This window comes from Biomphalaria glabrata, chromosome 4 (assembly GCF_947242115.1).
Source record: "Biomphalaria glabrata chromosome 4, xgBioGlab47.1, whole genome shotgun sequence".
Lineage (NCBI taxonomy): Eukaryota > Metazoa > Mollusca > Gastropoda > Planorbidae > Biomphalaria > Biomphalaria glabrata.
Genome location: NC_074714.1, coordinates 38,223,712 through 38,244,414, shown reverse-complemented (window position 1 = coordinate 38,244,414; position 20,703 = coordinate 38,223,712). Strand labels below are relative to the sequence as shown.

Genomic DNA, 20,703 nt, shown 5'->3' with positions numbered 1-20,703 from the left:
ATCTAATAGTTCAATGATTAATCAAAATCTTGATTTTCTTTAATTTAATCTAGATATAGACTCTAGAATTTAGGTCTATATCTACCTTTTATAAAGCCCTTAAGTTACAGTTTAACAGGGTTACTTTTTTGCATTATATCGCAGAATGACAGATGTTTTTCTAGAATAATCTTTTGCCCAAACTTTCTGCAGGACTGGATAGAGTCTGGTGCAGGAACCTTGGATCATTTTATTAACATCTGGTAGTGTGTATAATAGCTATAGGCTTACCATATAATCTGCTTTTTGGCATTATCTCTAATGTTTGAATGCTTGCTCTTTTGGTAATGTATTCTATAGCACTGCTGACTCATTCACAACTCTGCACCATTCAACTCTGTCCTAATATCCTCTGGGAATCTTTCAAAGATAAGCCGATTTAATCTTTAGTATTATTATTCTACTTTTTCTTTTCTCTTATTTCCTTCCATGAATAGTAGTTCAAAGAGAAATAAGTAATCATCAAAAAAAAAACCTACATTTTTTAAATTAAAATGTTCAAAATCATGTATGGATCTTTCATCTCCCAAAACATGTTGTTGTTTTTTTATGAAGAATAACAGCAATTTTAGAAGTTTGCAAATAGCACTGTCTGGCCTATACTTCTTTCAACCGATGGATGGGGTGGGTGCGATGAATGGTTAAATAATATAGTATAAACATGTACAGTTCATTTTTTCCCCCTCAAGCTATATTAATTTTGAAACAGATATCTGATTGTTCCTTATATGCTATTCTGAAATATCTGTGGTGCATCTGATATCTGTGTGTCTTTGTCTCATGTTTATATATTCTGTACTTCTCTTCATACATTATAGATGTTGTGAATGTACACACTTTAAACGTAGTCTCTTCAAAAGTGTTTAATTTTGATAACAGAATCATTTACTTTAATTGTGAAGGGCTTGTTTAGCAAGAAATTTGATTTGTTAACAATTATTAATGTTGCTAAATTGTATTTTTTTTAGGTGGGGAGCATCATAATTCCAGAATTTTTAGCAGCCCCCAAAAGGGAAAAAGGCATTATTAGTTACATGTAGTTTGTCCTGCTGTCTTATTTAGATATCAAAAACTAAAAGTACTGATGGTAATCCAATTTCACCAAAATGTGAAATTTTCTAATATAAACGCAATGACTGCTTTGGGGCTTCTGATAGCAAACTCTTTTGTTTTTGTAAAATAAATATATACTTTTCATACAAATGAACCATTTTTAAAACTATATTTAAAGTGATATAAATATTATAATGCATATATGAAGAATGACGTTGTACACATTACATGCTTGAGTAAAGGACAATAATTTTGTTTTTGCGTTATCAATTTATATATAATGGGCATAGGCTGGCAGGACTATCTTACAAATGTTCTGTTTTCACAGAGGAATATATTAATTTAGACAACTAAACCCAACAATTAATTAATAGAGACTTTATGTTGTTAAAAGCAGACAATAAAAGCCATCATTTTATTACATCACATCCTTTCAAGTACTTCTCACAAAAACATACAAATAATGATTTAATATAAACATATTAGCCCATCCTTCCTTTTAAAGTTATTATCACAACAAATAACCATGTTCTGCTGGAGGCTAGTGTGGACTGTTTAGATGCACTGCTTACCCTTAGACATCTATGCTGTACATGGGGAACAATTGCGTGCCAAAGGCGAACTTTTTTTGGTTCGCTTAAAAAGGAGTTCAAGGTAACAGAGGTGCCCCCGTATGTGCTATAAAGATCTACTCAGGTGCCATTTTTCCCTCACTGGCATAGAGAAAAATAGCTGGCAGCAGATGGCTTCTGAAAGAGAGAGTTGGAGAGCTCTCACAGGACAAACATTTGAAGCCCCCAAAAAAGCCTTTGTAGAAGAGAGTCACAGAAGATGTTAAGAAAACTTAAATAGACCCACATCAGACAATGGCTTAGTCTGCATAAAGAAGAAAAAAGTAAAGTACCATTTTCAAACCTTGCGATCTATGGGGCAGATGATGTAAAAGGAATCTGCTTCTATGGCAAGCGCAATGACCAGCCACTTTACTTTCTCCAACTAAATTCAGTTACCCATTAGAGTTTGGACTCGGGATGCCCTTAAAATGATAAAAATCCCTGTCTTCATTGAGATTCAAAGCACTTTACCACTAGGTTCTTTTTTTTTTATTTTCACACTAAGTCCTTTTATGAACTTTGGCTAATCCAAAATATGTTTTTATCAACAATCAACACTATAAAAGGTGACATACTCATCATTCAACAAACAAAAAGCTAAATATATTGTAATATTTTTTACCCTTGTGCTTTAAATATCAAAGCGCCTGCCTTTTCACTGGCACTTTTCCTGTAAGTACTGTGTCCCAGTAAGTTATCTTGTGTTACTTTAATCTTATACAAACCTATTGCAACCATAATATAAACTATTTGAATGTTCATTAGTTATATATATATATATTTCATGTGACTTAATTGAAGTCACATTATGAGCTCAATATGAATGAAAAACTGCTATTCAATTGTTTAAAAAAGAATAAAGAAAGGAAATAAAGTTGATGTGTTTGGCCAAAAATAGTTATAATGTGCTGCTTTAAATTATAAACAATATTCATTTATAACACAAAAGATGTTGATGAATTACAATTATTCAAATTTTATGATTCAACTATTTTGCTTAGATGTCTAAAATAAAGTATGAATTAGTGTGGGCAATCTTTTTTTTTTTTTTTTGTTCATTTATTCTGACTTATTATTAAGACATACCGGTATCTATTACACAATAAAATATTTAACAATATTATCTCAATCCATATGGCCACAGATAATGATAGTCACCCCAAGGAGTAGATTTAAACAAAAAAAAATGAAGTCAAAACATCAAAAGGGTTGTTTTTACATTTACATATTTTAGGGATTCAAAAATGTGTTGTAAATAGTTCAGAATTTTTTTTATTTTTTTTTTAAGAAGAAGAATGTTATTAAACTATTTAAATAAGAATCTAAGGCTTCCAGTATGTAATTTATGATATTATCCAGTATCAGGAGTAAATCTAATGGTGTAACTGTTTCAAATATTATCATTAATTTTTGTTATAATAGTATTTTTGATCTATATTTATTTCAGCTTCAGGGGGGATTTTTAAGCATTCTGCTTTTTCTGCTTCAACAAGCTAACTTTTTGCTTCTGAGCTGTAAGCTCTTCTTTTCAATTAAAGTTTAATTGAAAACTTTTTTTAAACTTTAAGTTGTCATTTTTTTTTTTTTTTTTTGCATTTGTTTTTTTTTTTAATTGCTATAACCATCAATTATCATGTTATTAAAATATTATAAGATTAGGTAGGATACAATTATTTTAAAGGTCCACACTAATGAAATTTCAGTTTGACTACAAGTGTCCACCTCAGCATTACCACTATAACAATAACAACATAGTTGATAAACACAAACAAAATACACATGATTGAGATTTCCAAAAGACACACACAACCAGTGCTTTAGGTGATAAACACAAACAAAATACACATGATTGAGATTTCCAAAAGACACACACAACCAGTGCTTTAGTTGATAAACACAAACAAAATACACATGATTGAGATTTCCAAAAGACACACACAACCAGTGCTTTAGGTGATAAACACAAACAAAATACACATGATTGAGATTTCCAAAAGACACACACAACCAGTCCTTTAGTTGATAAACACAAACAAAATACACATGATTGAGATTTCCAAAAGACACACACAACCAGTGCTTTAGGTGATAAACACAAACAAAATACACATGATTGAGATTTCCAAAAGACACACACAACCAGTGCTTTAGGTGATAAACACAAACAAAATACACATGATTGAGATTTCCAAAAGACACACACAACCAGTCCTTTAGTTGATAGACACAAACAAAATACACATGATTGAGATTTCCAAAAGACACACACAACCAGTGCTTTAGTTGATAAACACAAACAAAATACACATGATTGAGATTTCCAAAAGACACACACAACCAGTGCTTTAGGTGATAAACACAAACAAAATACACATGATTGAGATTTCCAAAAGACACACACAACCAGTGCTTTAGTTGATAAACACAAACAAAATACACATGATTGAGATTTCCAAAAGACACACACAACCAGTGCTTTAGGTGATAAACACAAACAAAATACACATGATTGAGATTTCCAAAAGACACACACAACCAGTGCTTTAGGTGATAAACACAAACAAAATACACATGATTGAGATTTCCAAAAGACACACACAACCAGTGCTTTAGTTGATAAACACAAACAAAATACACATGATTGAGATTTCCAAAAGACACACACAACCAGTGCTTTAGGTGATAAACACAAACAAAATACACATGATTGAGATTTCCAAAAGACACACACAACCAGTGCTTTTGGTGATAAACACAAACAAAATACACATGATTGAGATTTCCAAAAGACACACACAACAAGTGCTTTAGTTGATAAACACAAACAAAATACACATGATTGAGATTTCCAAAAGACACACACAACCAGTGCTTTAGGTGATAAACACAAACAAAATACACATGATTGAGATTTCCAAAAGACACACACAACCAGTGCTTTAGGTGATAAACACAAACAAAATACACATGATTGAGATTTCCAAAAGACACACACAACCAGTGCTTTAGGTGATAAACACAAACAAAATACACATGATTGAGATTTCCAAAAGACACACACAACCAGTGCTTTAGGTGATAAACACAAACAAAATACACATGATTGAGATTTCCAAAAGACACACACAACCAGTCCTTTAGTTGATAAACACAAACAAAAACACATGATTGAGATTTCCAAAAGACACACACAACCAGTGCTTTAGGTGATAAACACAAACAAAATACACATGATTGAGATTTCCAAAAGACACATACAACCAGTGCTAGATGAGCTGTCAATGAATAACCCTGAAATAGCCTGACTGACAGTGGAATAAAGTAGATGGTTTCATAAATTATTGTAACATTGAAACCTGTATTACATTGCCTCCCTTTGTGTCCATTTTTATTTAGTTCAAAATGGAAAGTTATTAAATGCATTCAACACAGTATTTAATATCTGTCAAGTTTGGTTTAAACAAAAGTCAAAGTTTGATACTTACAAACAGCTAGCTAGTAGGCCTATAATTGTATAATGGAGGTTGTGGAGGGGATTGTTAGCCATCATTGCAGCTAATACAATTGATTCTCATCCAAACAATTGGGGTTTGATTTGTCATGGCATACTAAAATAGCAAACAATTACATAACATTTTAAATCCCATTTTTTAGTTCTCATGTAGACCTCTAGTACTCATGCAAAGTTTTTGGTAATGCTAGTCCATGCTAATTTGACCTTTGTTTGAAACCAGTTTATACCTACCCATGCTAAGTTGACCTCTGTTTATACCTGCCATTTAGGGTTAGCTGACCCTACTACCACCACAGCCCAACATAAGTGACACTTTGTAAGGCAGTATTGAACAACTGAAGAGAACAGCACACTATTTTTTTTCTTGGACCAGACTACAAAAGAGCTCACAGCTCAGCAGCAAAAAGAGGCTAACCTACCCATGCTCAATTGACCTCTGTTTAAATATTCAAATGCTAAGTTGACCTCTGTTTATACATACCCATGCAAAGTTAACCTCTGTTTATACCTACCCATGCTAAGTTGACCTTTGACCCATGTCTGTATCAGCGGGTATTTACCTGCACTTTTAGCTTCGCGTACATTTTCTCTTTTCAACTTGTGTTCGACTCACGATGTCTATCGATCAGCCACCCTTTCAAATCGTGTCAACTAGTCTTAATGTGGTAGTTTCTGTTTTAACCTTCATTACTTGGTCGTTCAAGTAAAACCTATTACTGCAGTTTATGAGATTTTCATTTGTCTGTTTTAAAAAAAAATTAAAAAGGCATTATCGCTAATGTTTCTTTTTGAACCAACACTTCTTGTCAACTATAAACTTGCTAGATCTACTTATGTGTCAGACTTTTGATTTGGGTGCCGGTGTTACCCACTAAGTGATGTTTTAAATCATACTTGCATATCTCCTGTTGTCAGACGAAATGAGTTTGTATCTTTTATTTGCACTTAAATATCTACCTTGCTAAGATAGGATTTTTTTTTAGTCCATTAATTGGATTGAACTCTCCTCTTCTCTCTCTCTTTTAACTTTGTAGAGAGTTCACTAAAACAGTAATAGAGCAATTTATTTTCAAAGGGTTGTTCCAGTTCTTGTATCACCCTAAGAATCTCACATGAATGGATGGAATGTTTCTGCCTACTGTCTGTCAGCTCTTTCGTGTTATCTTGATTATTATTAATATTATTATCGTCAAAGTAAGCTAATAGTTATTCTCTGGCACTGTTAAAGGGAAACAAATATTGTACTTCTCTTCCCAGTCTTAATTAATTTTTTTTATTTTCAATCACTGGCCCGGTTTCCCTCTTTCATGTGGGGCAGACGGCAGGGGTGGACAACCTTTTGCTGTTTCTAAACATTTCACAGCTGTCACCGGCCCCCTTCCCACAAATCTTGTGTAGTAACGTCTGTCATTTCTAAGAGAAGAGGATTACGTCCTACTCGTTTCATGTCGTCTCGTATAATCGGTGGGCCCAACGGAACTGAACCTCTACCGCTTCAACTGTGACCAGACAGCACTAGCCGGATATGACAAGCTTTATGTTAGTTAGCTCTATCTATTGTATACAATTCATATGTTTCTATTGTTACCGAACATTCGACTGTCAACTGATTCATTAAGGGATCATCATTCCGAACATTTCTCATCTCTCCTGATTAAAGTCATTCGCCGATGTTGTAAAAACCTCAATTTCGACCACAAGGTTACGACCTATTACAAATGTTACAGCACACCATGTGTCAACCTGTCAACGTCTAGAAGTATTGATTTATCATCGAATCACTTTTGTGGTATTTAGAACTACTTATTACTACATGTCAGGAGTAGAATCTAGAGTAATGCCTAAATCAATTCTTCGTTTAATTTGTCAATCTAAAGATTCCAGAAATGGTAATCACTATCCATACATAAATACCATCCTGACAATGGTACAAATACTCATTAGCTCATCTAGTATTTTACCAACGTTCGTATATGAGTTACATCTCAGCATTTATTTATATAGGCTAGTTCTATTGCACTGAGTCCAGAGCGAGTAATTGGCTACTGCGATCAATACTTGCGTTGACATGCTATTCTGATGTCACTAAATCCTATGCGATAACATAAAATGATTTGTTTTGTTTTGCTTTGAGCGAGCTCAATCACGAATCCGGATCTGTTTCTTGGAAACATTTTAGGGACATGATTCGACCTGACCTCGTGCGTGCCTGTTATAAATCATGTAATGTAATCTTTTATGAGAATGGGCCTACTGGTAGGCTCTAACTGAAGGCGACTAAACCTGACAAGTCTTGCCAGAAGTTGTTAGGACTTGGTCTGCAGAATTGAAATTGAACTTTGTTTTTTCTATTTGTACAAGCTGCCAGTGTTAGTTTTTTTCCCCATTTAATTCTAATATTTACCCATTAACCCCTCTCTCCTTTTCAAAATATCGGAGATTTATTCTTAATATACATGTATAAATGTTAATTAATTCTCTCTCTTGTGAGTGAGAGTAGAGTGATAAAGCCTTCGGTTATCCACCCAACTGAGGTCTACTGTGGTCAACATGGGAAGAATAATGATGTTTAAACTGTCCCTGAGATTGTTGCCTAACAATTAGCTAGAGATAGTTGCCTAACAATTAGCTATTGAAAAGTTGTGCTGGACACTTGAAATCCTCATTATTTTTAGTCTCATAAGAAAATATGTTTTTATTTGTAATGTATATACACACTTCCTTGTTTGGGGCTTACCAAAAATATAGAATTTTATCACGCAGTGTAATATTTTCAACATGTAAGGTGAAATCTATTTTAATTAGTTGTAATTTATGAAAAACTTTACACTCAGTCTTTTTTTTTTCTTCGTCGATTAACCGTATATCACTTATACATTGATCGAACTGGATCTTCTTTATCATTGGAATCATTCGATAACGCTCGACCACATCGACCTGTTTTAATATTTATAAACACGCCCTTCAGTTTGCTTGCCGATCAATAAGAGTTGATCTACAGCCGTACGCTTGAATAGACATGGAATAATAAACAACGGTATTCTATTCTAAAGCAATTTGTTTATGTTTATAGCATATGGAGCTGTCTATTTCCACACCTATACATCAACCATCTCATAAATTATGTAAACTTCAAAATGCTAGATTGCTTGTAGTAGACTATAGACAATGTAAAGATGTTAAACAATGCTTCTCAGTTAAATTTATAGATCTATTTGGCTTCGTTTTATTTTGGGTCATAAAGTAATCACGTGTTTACAGTCATACGTTTTGCCATATAGTAATCATGTGTTTACAGTCATAAGTTTTGCCTTATAGTAATCACGTGTTCACAGTCCTACGTTGTGCACTTTGTAAAAAAAAAAACATTTCTTCTTCTTAGCTTGCAAACTCTTATGGGTGGTAACTGGGTCGACAGAGGTTTCAAAAACGTTTCTAACGATTTTCCAGAAACTTGAAAGTTTATTTATATTTTTGAAAATTAAAAAAAAAAAAGCAAATTTGTCTTTTTTAAACACGCTTTCAGCTGGTACTCCCACACTGGACTCCAATGTTGCATTGTCTTCAGTAAGAAGTGGAATGAATATTTTGCCCACTGTCTTGGGTAATGGAAGTTGATTGTGCAGACCGCCATCAGCTTCATAAAGGAAGAATGGATTTTTTGTTTAAATGTTACATTCTTTTGGTTTATATTTTAAACACTGTTGACACAAATTATTTGTCAAAAATATTTCATATGATAAATGTTTGGGTAAGGACAGAACCTCTTTGTGGCCTTTTAACATTTTTTTCCCCCGCTTGTAAATAATAAATAATTGTTATAGAAGTTGTTAAAAATCAACGTTTTCTATGCTGTTTCCAAGACACATTGTCGTCTATAATTTTGTTATTTAAATACTTTTTTTTAATTTCCATAATAAAAACAAATATTTAAGGCTAAGATTGTTAGATTGTTGTTAGACAAGATGGCAATGGATGACATTTACAAAGTGAGAAGTTTCTTCTTTTTGTAATAGAGGTACAGTAGCTTCAACTTTTTTACAGTTCAGTTTCAGAAAGTAAATATTAGCTTTAGAAAGGTTTAAATCTAATTACATATTTCTAGAATATTCGTATTACACAAATAACAAACTAGTGTTTAAGAGGGAAGACATATTAGGAACTCCATTTATTACGAAAACACAAGCGGTGTTACACTGACGCGCTAGTGTGCAAATGAAGATATTATACCAATATGTTACATCTCTCTTCTTAAATTCAGAAAATATGTCTAGAGCTAATTGCATATAAACATGAGAAAAGTCTAAATGTAAGTACATATTAGCTTGAGAAAGGTCTAAACCTAAGTAGGCCTACATATTAGCTTGAGAAAGGTCTTAACATAATAAGTACTTAATAGCTTGAGAAAGGTCTACAGCTAGTTACATATAAGCTTGAGAAAGGTCTAAAGCTAAGTAGGCTACATATTAGCCTGAGAAAGGTCTAAAGCTAAGTAGGGTTTATATTAGCCTGAGAAAGGTTTAAAGCTAATTACATATAAGCACGAGAAAGGTTTAAACCTAAGCACATTTTAGCGTGAGAAAGATCTAAAGCTAATTACATATAGGCCTAATCATGAGAAAGGTCTAAACCTAAGTAGGCCTACATATTAGCCTGAGAAAGGCCTAAAGCTAATTAGGCCTACATAAGCATGAGAAGGGTATAGCCTAAGTAGCCTACATACAAGGTCTAAAGCTAATTACATATAAGCATGAGAAAGGTCTAAACCTAAGTTCATATTGGCCTGAGAAAAGTCTTGCTTTTTAGTGTCTCTTGGCACTAATATACATTAACTGTGAATCGATCTATTGACTAAGCAGTGAACTGGACATTCGATACAATTCCGAAACTACTATTCTGTTCAGCAGCCTGAAGTCAAAGATGAAGCACGGCGGGTCACTTTACCCCAAGAACTGCTTATAGAATGTAGAGTCACAGTGCTATATGATAACACCTTCTAGCAGATGGTACGATTCTACGAACAGAGATTCTCTGTCATGTCTAGATCTGTAGGAAGTGGTTAAGGATAAGGTTTCTCTGACTTTGTCAACTGGTACGACGATAATTGATTCATCTGACAAATATTAAGTTCATAGACAACTTGATGGGAAATAAACGGTTCACAGACAACTTGATGGGAAATAAACGGTTCATAGACAACTTGATGGGAAATAAACGGTTCACAGACAACTTGATGGGAAATAAACGGTTCAGAGACAACTTGATGGGAAATAAACGGTTCAGAGACAACTTGATGGGAAATAAACGGTTCAGAGACAACTTGATGGGAAATAAACGGTTCAGAGACATCTTGATGGGAAATAAACGGTTCAGAGACAACTTGATGGGAAATAAACGGTTCAGAGACAACTTGATGGGAAATAAACGGTTCACAGACAACTTGATGGGAAATAAACGGTTCAGAGACAACTTGATGGGAAATAAACGGTTCACAGACAACTTGATGGGAAATAAACGGTTCAGAGACAACTTGATGGGAAATAAAAACGGTTCAGAGACAACTTGTTGGGAAATAAACGGTTCAGAGACAACTTGTTGGGAAATAAACGGTTCAGAGACAACTTGATGGGAAATAAACGGTTCAGAGACAACTTGATGGGAAATAAACGGTTCAGAGACAACTTGATGGGAAATAAACGGTTCACAGACAACTTGTTGACCGACACTGGGATCACCAAAATAGTTCTCACGACAAATGGCTCACAGACATTTGGATAACAGACAACTGGTACAACGACTATTAGTTCTTCCGATAAATGTAGTTCTTAGCTGGTTCAAATACAATGGTCGGCTTGTTTACAGGCAACAGGTTGGCTGGTTCTTAGACAACTGATTTGCTGGTTCTCAGACAATTAGTTCACTAAAAATGGTTCCGATGACTAAAGGCTCACTATTGATTTCAAAGATCGAGAAATGTTTGAAATGTTTTGTTTGGATGGTTCAGAGTTCAGATCCCTCTAGCTTCTTAAATTCGTTCGTATTGTACCAGGGATTAGTGATCATATGTAGGCCTATTTAAGTGTTGTTGTTTTTTTAATTACTTAATCCTCTAGAATTTCGGATTGCTAAAGTGACACATTTTAGCCAAAGCTTTGAGGATGATAGATCGAGGTCAAGAAATATGGCGTAATGCTCTCAGACTGCAATGGAAGCGAACATGTGATCTTATATATTATTGACCTATAGGCGGAACAAGTTCCTTACATCGTATTTACCTTCCCCTATGTACATCTCACACATACAACAATGTTCATCCCTCCCCTGAGCTTATAAAATTATCGTGTTCAAATCTGGTTCAGGTGTTTACATTATGTCAAGTTGTTGATTTTTTAGTTGAACAGATGTGTCCTCATTTGAGTTGAATGTGTACTCACTTTTCAAAATATAATCCAGTGGTTCTAAAACCTTGTATACATCAATGCACAAGTAATACGATGTATCACCTGTTCTCTTTGACTTAAGTTCAAATTTTTTTTAAAAAGTATAACTTAAAAAAAAAAAGAAAAAGAAAAAAAAAGCTTATATGAAGCGTAGTTCTATCAATTGGTTTGGATCAGTCATCTAATTAAATTTGTAATAGATCTAGACTAACAGTAATAAATATATGCAATTAGAAGTATTTTTTACCATTTTTTTGTTAAGCGTTATTTCATGCTTTTAGCTTTCTCAATACACTATGACCCTATCACTTGACTGGATCAGTTGGGACGTGGGGAAGGGGGAAAATGAAAGGGATATCTGGGTGCGTTGCTATAAAAAAAGGGGGGGATGACTTTGAATTTGAACTTATGGCTCAAGCCTCCTCAAGCCAACATACTAGCAACTCTGCTAGTGAGGCACTTATAGAAGCTTGTATAGTTATCTATTGTTTGTTTCAAACTTACTTTAAAGCAGCGACCTATAAAGCAGCTTATACCACCACTTCAGTCAAATACTATTTATTTCCCTTGTTTGAGATACCAAATTAAATAATTAATTACCAAAAGTATATTAACTAATCGGTTAATTTTTTCCCCATTGATTCTTGTGTTGTCAGGTAAAAGAAATAATTGTGCACAAATTTAAGTCAGCTTGATCAGAGATTGGGTGTCAGAAAAATAACATGTACAAACTTTAAACCGGACAGAGTGAGTTGATATAAGCTTTGTAACAATATATTAACCATTGGCAGTGTATACCCCCGAAGGCATTAAACTGATTAAGCAATTACCTTAGTACTAGTCGAACGGCGGCTTAGCATACTCCGCTATTTTGTTGGGCCGGCCTTAGGCCACTGCAACCTATGCGACCGCAGTGGGTCCCGCACTTTTATAGGACCCGCGCTAATTCTAGATGTGTAAATTATTAAATTAAAACATTTTATAACTTATAACGGATTTCCCGCGGCCTCCTGATTTAGCAGGAGCTCCTGGAAATCTCCTGAAATTGCAAAATATACGAAAAAGTCCTGGAAATCTCCGGAAATTATATAGACAAAAATTGTCATTTTGGGGTGACATTCAATATGAAAAACGCCATTCCTACGCGCGATAAAAAAAGAATGGGATTATGCAATACCTGTGATCTATGTAAGAAACAGAATTCTTATGATATACTGTATGACTTCGCTACACGCAATGCTCGTCAAGTAATTCTGTACGTAGTAAAGAATAAATAAAATGGAAAGACGAATTTATTTTCTAATACAAACTATCCCTACCGAAACTGGGGTAATGCGAAATCCGTTTCGCATTAGCCCCACAATGGTTAAGTCCGTCTCTGCATGACGGGTGAATACAGAGTAGATTACTTGTTCTCTTTCCACGACTTCTTGGTCACAATGTTTAAGTCCGGTCCTGCAATTTAATGACGGGTGAATACTACTTGTTCTCCCCCCCCCCTCTTTTTTTTCGCCTCTAAAATTACGTAAAATAACTCTAGTCCGTCGACTTGCAGAAATAAAAGAGTGATTCTTTCCACTACTATGTGTCCAAACTCTTGAGCCATGAAGAGAATTATATATACCTTAGTATTGTTACGACTTTGGAGTGGACTAAAGAAAGTTAACTCGACAATTCTCATGTCGTCTATATTATTTTGATTGCAGAAGCACAATCCAACTATGAACAATCAATAGTCCCAGTAAAAAGAAATAATTCCACAGCACTCCTAATAAAATTTACATTTCCCGATTCACAAAAATCAAAGATCATCACTCGAGTTACTTAATATATGAACACACTTGCTCAGGTCATTTTCGACCCACAGCATAGACAATCAAGAAAGTTCTCACGTGGAAAAAAAAAGATCAGTCGGGGGGTGGGGGACAGGTTTACAACAGTATGTAGTTAGTAAGAAAGGTTATGGTTGACTATTCGTAATGAGTTGTCTCATTAATTTCCATTCTTCATTTTATTGCAAATTTTATGCAAACATTTAGTGATTACCAGTTTTGTGCATAATTCATGTATTGCCTACTTATCATTTATAGACTATTGTAAAATGTTTCAATTATACTCCAAATAGGTGATGTATATCCTACTTATCATTTAGGGCCTATAGACTATTGTAAAATGTTGTAATTATACTCCAAATAGGTGAATGAATTTCCTGATTTTCTAAGAGGCAAAGAGCGCACCAACACACAACACATTGCAGTCACTTATTGGACATCAGAACCTAAGCGAAGGTCTTACAGGAGGTCTAAAAAGTCACCAAGAAGCTCGCTTACTGACCTGAACTCGGAAAGGTCATTTTGATTTTAAATTAGATTTAGTTTTGCTTTAAACTTTTTGGTGGCTCAGTCTAACAACAATACACGCTACTGTAGGTCACAAGTGTACTCTAGCTAATGCCGTTTTAAAATAAATTTTCTTGGTGGGTTTGATGTGGGGAACATAAAAACTGATGCTGGTTCCATATCCTAGTGAAGTACAATCCCAAAGTATTTGAAACATAACCACTAAACATTACTTATTGACTTAGATCCAACTGTTCAGATCATTGGGCAGCAAGCTGACTATACATAGAAAACATTTAATATTAGATAAAGCTTATTTGGATATTCAGTACTTCAAAAACTTATCAGTAGAAGTGTTATAACAACAGGTTTGGCTCGTCCACTCCTCTGGGGTATGCTAACTCTATTGAGGGAAGTCTGCCTGACCTGGGCTACCTGACTCAGAGTTCTGGCAGTTTGCCACCAAGTCGACCCACCAGCAGAGGAAGCATTCAGACAGCTGTTCAAACCAAGAAGAAGAAAAAGTCTCAAGGTTTAAATGATAGTCATGATCATGAGAGTAACTTGCGCTCACTCAAGGTAAGAAAGCAAATAGAATAATTCAGTCATAACAGATGAAATCTTAAAAAGTCATTTTTGGGTTCCTATTTCCTTAATACAAGTAAATGCTACGGTGCCCAAATGTCCAAACTTCACCCTAATTCTTGTTTACTCAGATTTGTCAAAGCTTACACTAATTCAGCATTCTATCACTAAAAATACAAAACCTTTATCAACGTTTTTGTATTGCACTCTAATGAATGAACAATCATTTATATTAAGTGTTTTATTTTTCTATGGCATTCTCATTATTAAGTTGGAGGAATGAGATAACTTATTCTGTATCTGTTCTGTATCTTTTCTATATCAGTTCTATATCTGTTCTATATCTGGCAATTCTCCATACACATTGGCATACAATTAAATGAAATAAGAATACCGGTAGTTATTTAATTTGAAAGTTCATGGCAGTTTTATTAACTTAAAGTTTTAAAGAGATAAAAATTTGGTCTGTTCTTTATCAACATTTCACAAGTAGGCCCATGTCGATTCAATTTCGATATTCTTGTCACTAGACTTCCACTAGCATGATAAGAAAATTAAGTGAAATTTTAAAAGATATGAACTCTTGTGACATTTAGCCTGACTAATATAGAGCTAGGACATTAGCAACCAAAAAGATCCACAGGATTACTGTGTAATCCATTTAGAAATCCATTGGAGATTTGCTGGGGATTGTACTGCTAGCCAACAAGATAATATATTTTGAAAATGTAGATTTGTCAAATAAAATTCAGTCTAAGAGTTCCCGCAATTTATTAAAAACATGTTGTTGTTGTTGTTTTTTAATTTAATGAAAAAGAAATTGTACAATAGCAACAAAGGACGTTGTGGCTAAGTTTTAAAGCACTTGGCTTCTGAACTGAAGAGTCCCGGGTTCGAATCTCTGTGAAGACTGTTTTTTTTTTAGCTTCAGAATTTTTCGGACAAGTTCACATAACTCTAATGGGTGCCTAAAATTAGTTGGGGAAAGTAAAGGTGGTTGTTCTGTCCATGTGACATTCACACTAACCATCAACCATAGAAACAGTTGAGCTTTACATCATCTGTCCTATTGAGTGCTAGGTCTGAAAAGGGGTACTTTGCTTTTACTTTACATTAGCTACAGTAGCCACTAGTCTAAATACAAGTAGAAATAGAAATTTGCCTTATTTTGAATGTTTTTTCTTTACTTTTGCATTTTCTTGAAATTTTAGAAAAATAACACTATATATTTTTAAATAAAAGCATCATTACATGACATGGTCCATACTTAATACATAAAATAAAGAACATTTAACATTCACTTTCTTATGAACTCTAAGGAAGTGCAGGAAGAAGATATGATGGAAACAATAGAGGAAGGGAGGTTACCCTCCTCTCGCTCCACTGCCACATCCAGAAACAGGTGTCCACCTGCCAACTCCATGAACCAGTTGCAAAAAGACAAAAACTTATTGAATCAAAAGAAAAACATTGGCACTAAGACTTCCGAGAGTGATGTTATGTCCATAAGCAGTTCCACAGGTCGCTTGCAGAAGGTGCCTCCTATAATCAAGACAGGTGATTTCAGGCCATCATCTAAACAGAATATAATGGAGAAAGAAAAGCAAGAAATAATCTCAACAAAAGTGGAGAATGTCAACAACACTGGCTGTTGTTTCTTCTTTGGATTTAATAGAGGCACAAAAAATCAGGTACATATAATTTTTATGGCTGATTACATGGTCACAAATTAGAATATCATTTCATTAATTATAAGAAAAGGTGTTTTTTTTTTATTTTCTTCATTAAAACATGACTCATTCAACATATCTTTATATCCAAGTCAATCTCATTGAAGGTATGATCTAGTAACTACACTCTGTTTGAGGTCCCTTGTATAAGTAAAGATGTTTTGAGACCCAGTGGACTTTTAGGTAGATTTTTTGGGACTTGTTGTTAGATTAAGTAATGTCTTTTCATTCCTGTTGAAAGCCAGATCCTAATCTCCTGTAGGTTTCAACCTAATGCTATTCCATTCACCTGCCTTACTTTGACCAGTCCATTCCCACACTACATTATCAATTTCAAACCTTTATTTCAATACTACTTCTTTACATAGTGGACTGTACTCCTGTAGAGTACACAGCATCTTTGAATTGTGCCACAACATTCTGTCATGGATGAGCAAGGGAAATTCATGCCAGGTTTTCTCCCATCTCTCAATCATGCTGTTTATGACATTGTCTTATTTCATTTCAGTTTGATGAATTGCCTTTGAATTCCACATTCATCATCATCATCAAACTCCATTTGAGTGAGGGCTTGAGAGGCTTAAATCCCCTCTTGCAAAAGCCCTGGACAGAAACCCTGCTGTCTTGCGTAATGCGTATATGTCACCATAGCCTTTGAATTCCACATTAAATATCTTTACCTGGGCATTCTTGATCAATAACTAGCTAAACAGCAAGATTATCTTTTCTTTTTTTCGCTACTAGGACTTTGTACTAAGAAAACATTGAGTGCATTATTCCTCTAAAATTATCACATTTCCACAGATAACACCGTCTAACAGTAGTAGCGTCATTAATGCGGATGCACAGCCAGAGCAATTTAAAGCCAAACTTTTACAGAACACAAACAACGCCCCCAGTCAGACATCTGGAGCCTCTATTCCTTCACCCAGCAGAGCATCATCTAATGTTCGATCCTCATCACGCAGTTCACTTCTAGACCCTGAAAGAAATCAGTAAGTATGCTGAGAACGTGAATTACTTTAAATAAATAATATACATATTCTTTAATACTTTCAGCACATTCTGCTGAACAACATTATTAACTTACATTCTGTTAAGGAGACATATGTTTGTTTTTTCTTTAAGAACTGTCCTTTAGATTAACTTTTTAGATGCATTTTCCTATTGATTACCAATGCTATGACATTTTGATTATATTTATCTGCGTTCCACTTTGTTCCAGTTCTCAGCTAAACACTTCATTCAGTGACATGGGCAGCTCTATCTCATTTCTTGGACTTCATCATTTGTCAGTGGATGGAAGTCTGGTGGAGAATAGGAAATGTGTCCTCAACATCTACATCCTAAACCTGACGTCTCCATTATTGATGCTCATCAAAAGTGCCTGGAACAACTACATCATTGTAAGATGCTGAGCATTTACATATTTTTCAGTACAATTCTTGAAACAGTGGGATTGGCTGAGTGAGTAGTAGAGCACTTGGCTTCCAAACCAAGGGTTTACAAGTTCAAATCCTAGCAAAGATATTCTGAACTTTTTTGAAATTTAGGAAGTCTTGATTCATTCCAAATCAAATGGTTAGCTAAAACAAACAAATGTTTGGGAAAGGGAATGCATTGTAGTACTGGCCACATGACACTTTCCTTAACATTTGGCCATAGAACATGAGTTGTACATGGATAACAAGGTCTGAAAAGGGAACTTTATTTCCCTGATAAATATATATATATATATATATATATAATCTAGTTGCTTTCAGACAAATGATTTGAAATAGTCCATGACATTACCTAGACAAACTGATGTGGCTTGAAATAGTTGATGAAAGCAATGACATTGCCTAGACAAACTGATTTGGTAACAGATCCATCTGTCAATGAAAATAACGTTTATTTTCATTGTATAAATTCAATTTTTCATTGTCCTGAGAGCTGTCTATTTCTTTAATGGTTGTCTTTATCAAACCTGATGCATGTATAAATCAGCCTGTAAAAATTAGTCTTTCAAGCAGTTGTTGTTTAGCTCTTACCCTAGTCAGTTCTCAAATTTTCAAATTTTTGGTTATCTGTATATCATCTCTATCAAAGACATATCAGACAGCGCAACCATTGGCCAAATCATTATAAGGGCTGACACTGCTAGCTACCAAATAAAAGGCAAAAGTAAAGAATCATTTAAAATATTACGGTCTACTTTGAAAGAAATTTGTTCATACTTTCTCTGCTGTTAGCAATTTACAACTTAAACAATCTCAATATAAACAATATTAACTTTTCATTGTTACAATGGGTCAGTGATTACATTTTAATTAATGTTAGGTCATTAATTCGTATTGCTTTGACTAAAAAAAAATAGATTTCAAGCTACAATTCTGCAAATGAATGATCAAACTGTAAAGAAATTAGTGGCTTTTATTCAATCTGGTACACAGTACACTTATAATTGGTAAGATTTATAAAAGCCTAATTGCAATGATTTGTTGTATTATATGAAACTTTAGTTAATATTATTGACAGAAATCAACCCTTGCTTTAGAGCCTGAAGTCATTCAAGTATCGACTGATCCAAAAGTTATAAATGCCACAAAAAGGTTTGTTTATATTTGATTTATTTCCTAGCTCTTTATAGCAAAATGTGCTTATTTAAGTTGTTATGGATTATTCTCTAGAGGAAATAGATCTTACCCTTTTTAGAGCAGTAAAGAAAAACTTTTTTTTTATTTTAACATTTTGTTAGAGACAGTAAAGTCTTTGTAAAGTCTTATTCAAAGTCTTATTTTGGATTTAGCATATTTCTTTCTCCACTAAAATCATGAATGTTTGCATTTGATTTAAAGCAGATCTTTAGCTTGGAGGTAAGTCTTCTCAGATATTAAGACTGTGAGCTAATATGATTGTGCATAACATATTTTTATATTCTGTATGATTTGTTTTAGTATGCTGATATTATCAGTTTAATATAAAACTATTTTTCAAATGTACACAAAATATTGTTTCTTTTCAAAATCCTTTCAATAAAATCTAAACCTTTGAAGCAAATGAGGTGGATTTTTTTTTTTCTAAATGTAGGTCAAGAGTTGATGCACTTAATAATTTTTAGGTCTTCCAAAGTGCTTTGATTTAAAAAAAACAAAAAAACAAGGCTACAAGATACTATAGATATTTTTAACAGGCATTGTTAAACTGTTTAATAAAGTTAATTATTTAAATTTAAACAATATTGAAAGATGTGCTGATGTCTTTTCACACACAAAGAAATTATTAATCAGTATATTTAAATTATTTGTATTGTTTCATATTGGATATTACTAATATTTATATCCAAAGAATATATGATTCCTGGCACTCTGTAGACTACACATTAAATATATCTGTGGTTGATGTTTATAATGAGTAGATCTTTTTTTCATTTTTTATTTGTTTATGTACAGATATAAAATGTACATTTTATCATGGTATAGAAATTCCTTTATGATGCTGTCATTAATACACAGTTTTGTTTTGTTTTGTTAACTTCACTGATGTGCTTTTATTTTTTCATTGGCTTTCAACCTACGCTTCATTCATTTATACTTAATCATTGTGTGTGTGTGTGTGTGTGCTCAAATCTAGTAATTTTAAAGCTTTTAATGCAGCCAACACTTATGACAATCTAATTATACTAATATAATACCACATTTTAAGCAGCCCCCAAAGAAAAAAAAAGGTTTGTGTTTTTATGCTGTTTGTCTTGTGTAGGTCTAATAAGTTTCCCCATTACATACAACATACTAAGTATATACCAGTAGTTTGGTTTCTTGAAAGCATACCAATTTTTTTGTCAAATTAAGAGAGCTTATGGTATGAACATACATTAAAATAATTCATAGGGCAGTAATTTAAAAAAAAAAGCAATTTGCAATTAATTTAGTCCTATATTCAATTCCAGGCTCTCCACTGGAAATGTGTTTTTCATAGTTCTCTTAATAGGTGCAATGGCTGTTCCTGATCCTCCAAAATCATTGTCTTTTGTTTTTAAAATATCAAAATGCATATTTCATGTGGCTTAATATAAACTATTTTTAAAACAAAATGAAAAAGGCAGTTATTTTATTGAAGATCGACATTCTCTATAGATTGTTTATCTCTATGTTCAGTATGATTATCAAAGATGATAAAGATCCTCAATTTTTCCTACAAAATTAGAGATAATAATAGTTACGTCTGTATGAATGAATTGTCACTGCAGTTTAGATATAATGTTACAGTAAAATTAACCTGCAGGGGTTGCTTACAAGTTTGTATGTCATACAAAGTTTGTTTGTTTTGTTTTACTAGTTTCGGATGTTCCTTCATAGTTGAAGATAATTACTTCCTAGTTCAAACCCCCCAGCAGGACGACGGGGG

General features: G+C 33.7%; 1 protein-coding gene across 3 annotated transcripts in view; it reads left to right on the top strand.

Moving 5' to 3' along the window:
• LOC106053746 (uncharacterized protein C12orf56-like) overlaps positions 1 to 20,703 on the top strand; it is a 33,690-nt gene that overhangs the window by 1,018 nt on the left and 11,969 nt on the right. The window contains exons 2-8 of one of the 3 annotated variants that reach the window (XM_013209363.2): positions 13,857 to 14,008; positions 14,368 to 14,578; positions 15,904 to 16,275; positions 17,119 to 17,309; positions 17,540 to 17,720; positions 18,835 to 18,908; positions 19,158 to 19,172. In XM_013209363.2, the coding sequence (XP_013064817.2) occupies positions 13,857 to 14,008; positions 14,368 to 14,578; positions 15,904 to 16,275; positions 17,119 to 17,309; positions 17,540 to 17,720; positions 18,835 to 18,908; positions 19,158 to 19,172 (1,196 nt within the window). Of the gene's footprint in view, positions 1 to 13,856; positions 14,009 to 14,367; positions 14,579 to 15,903; positions 16,276 to 17,118; positions 17,310 to 17,539; positions 17,721 to 18,834; positions 18,909 to 19,154; positions 19,173 to 20,703 lie in introns of all 3 variants that reach the window. The other 2 variants (XM_013209356.2, XM_013209372.2) reach the window with 2 other exon arrangements.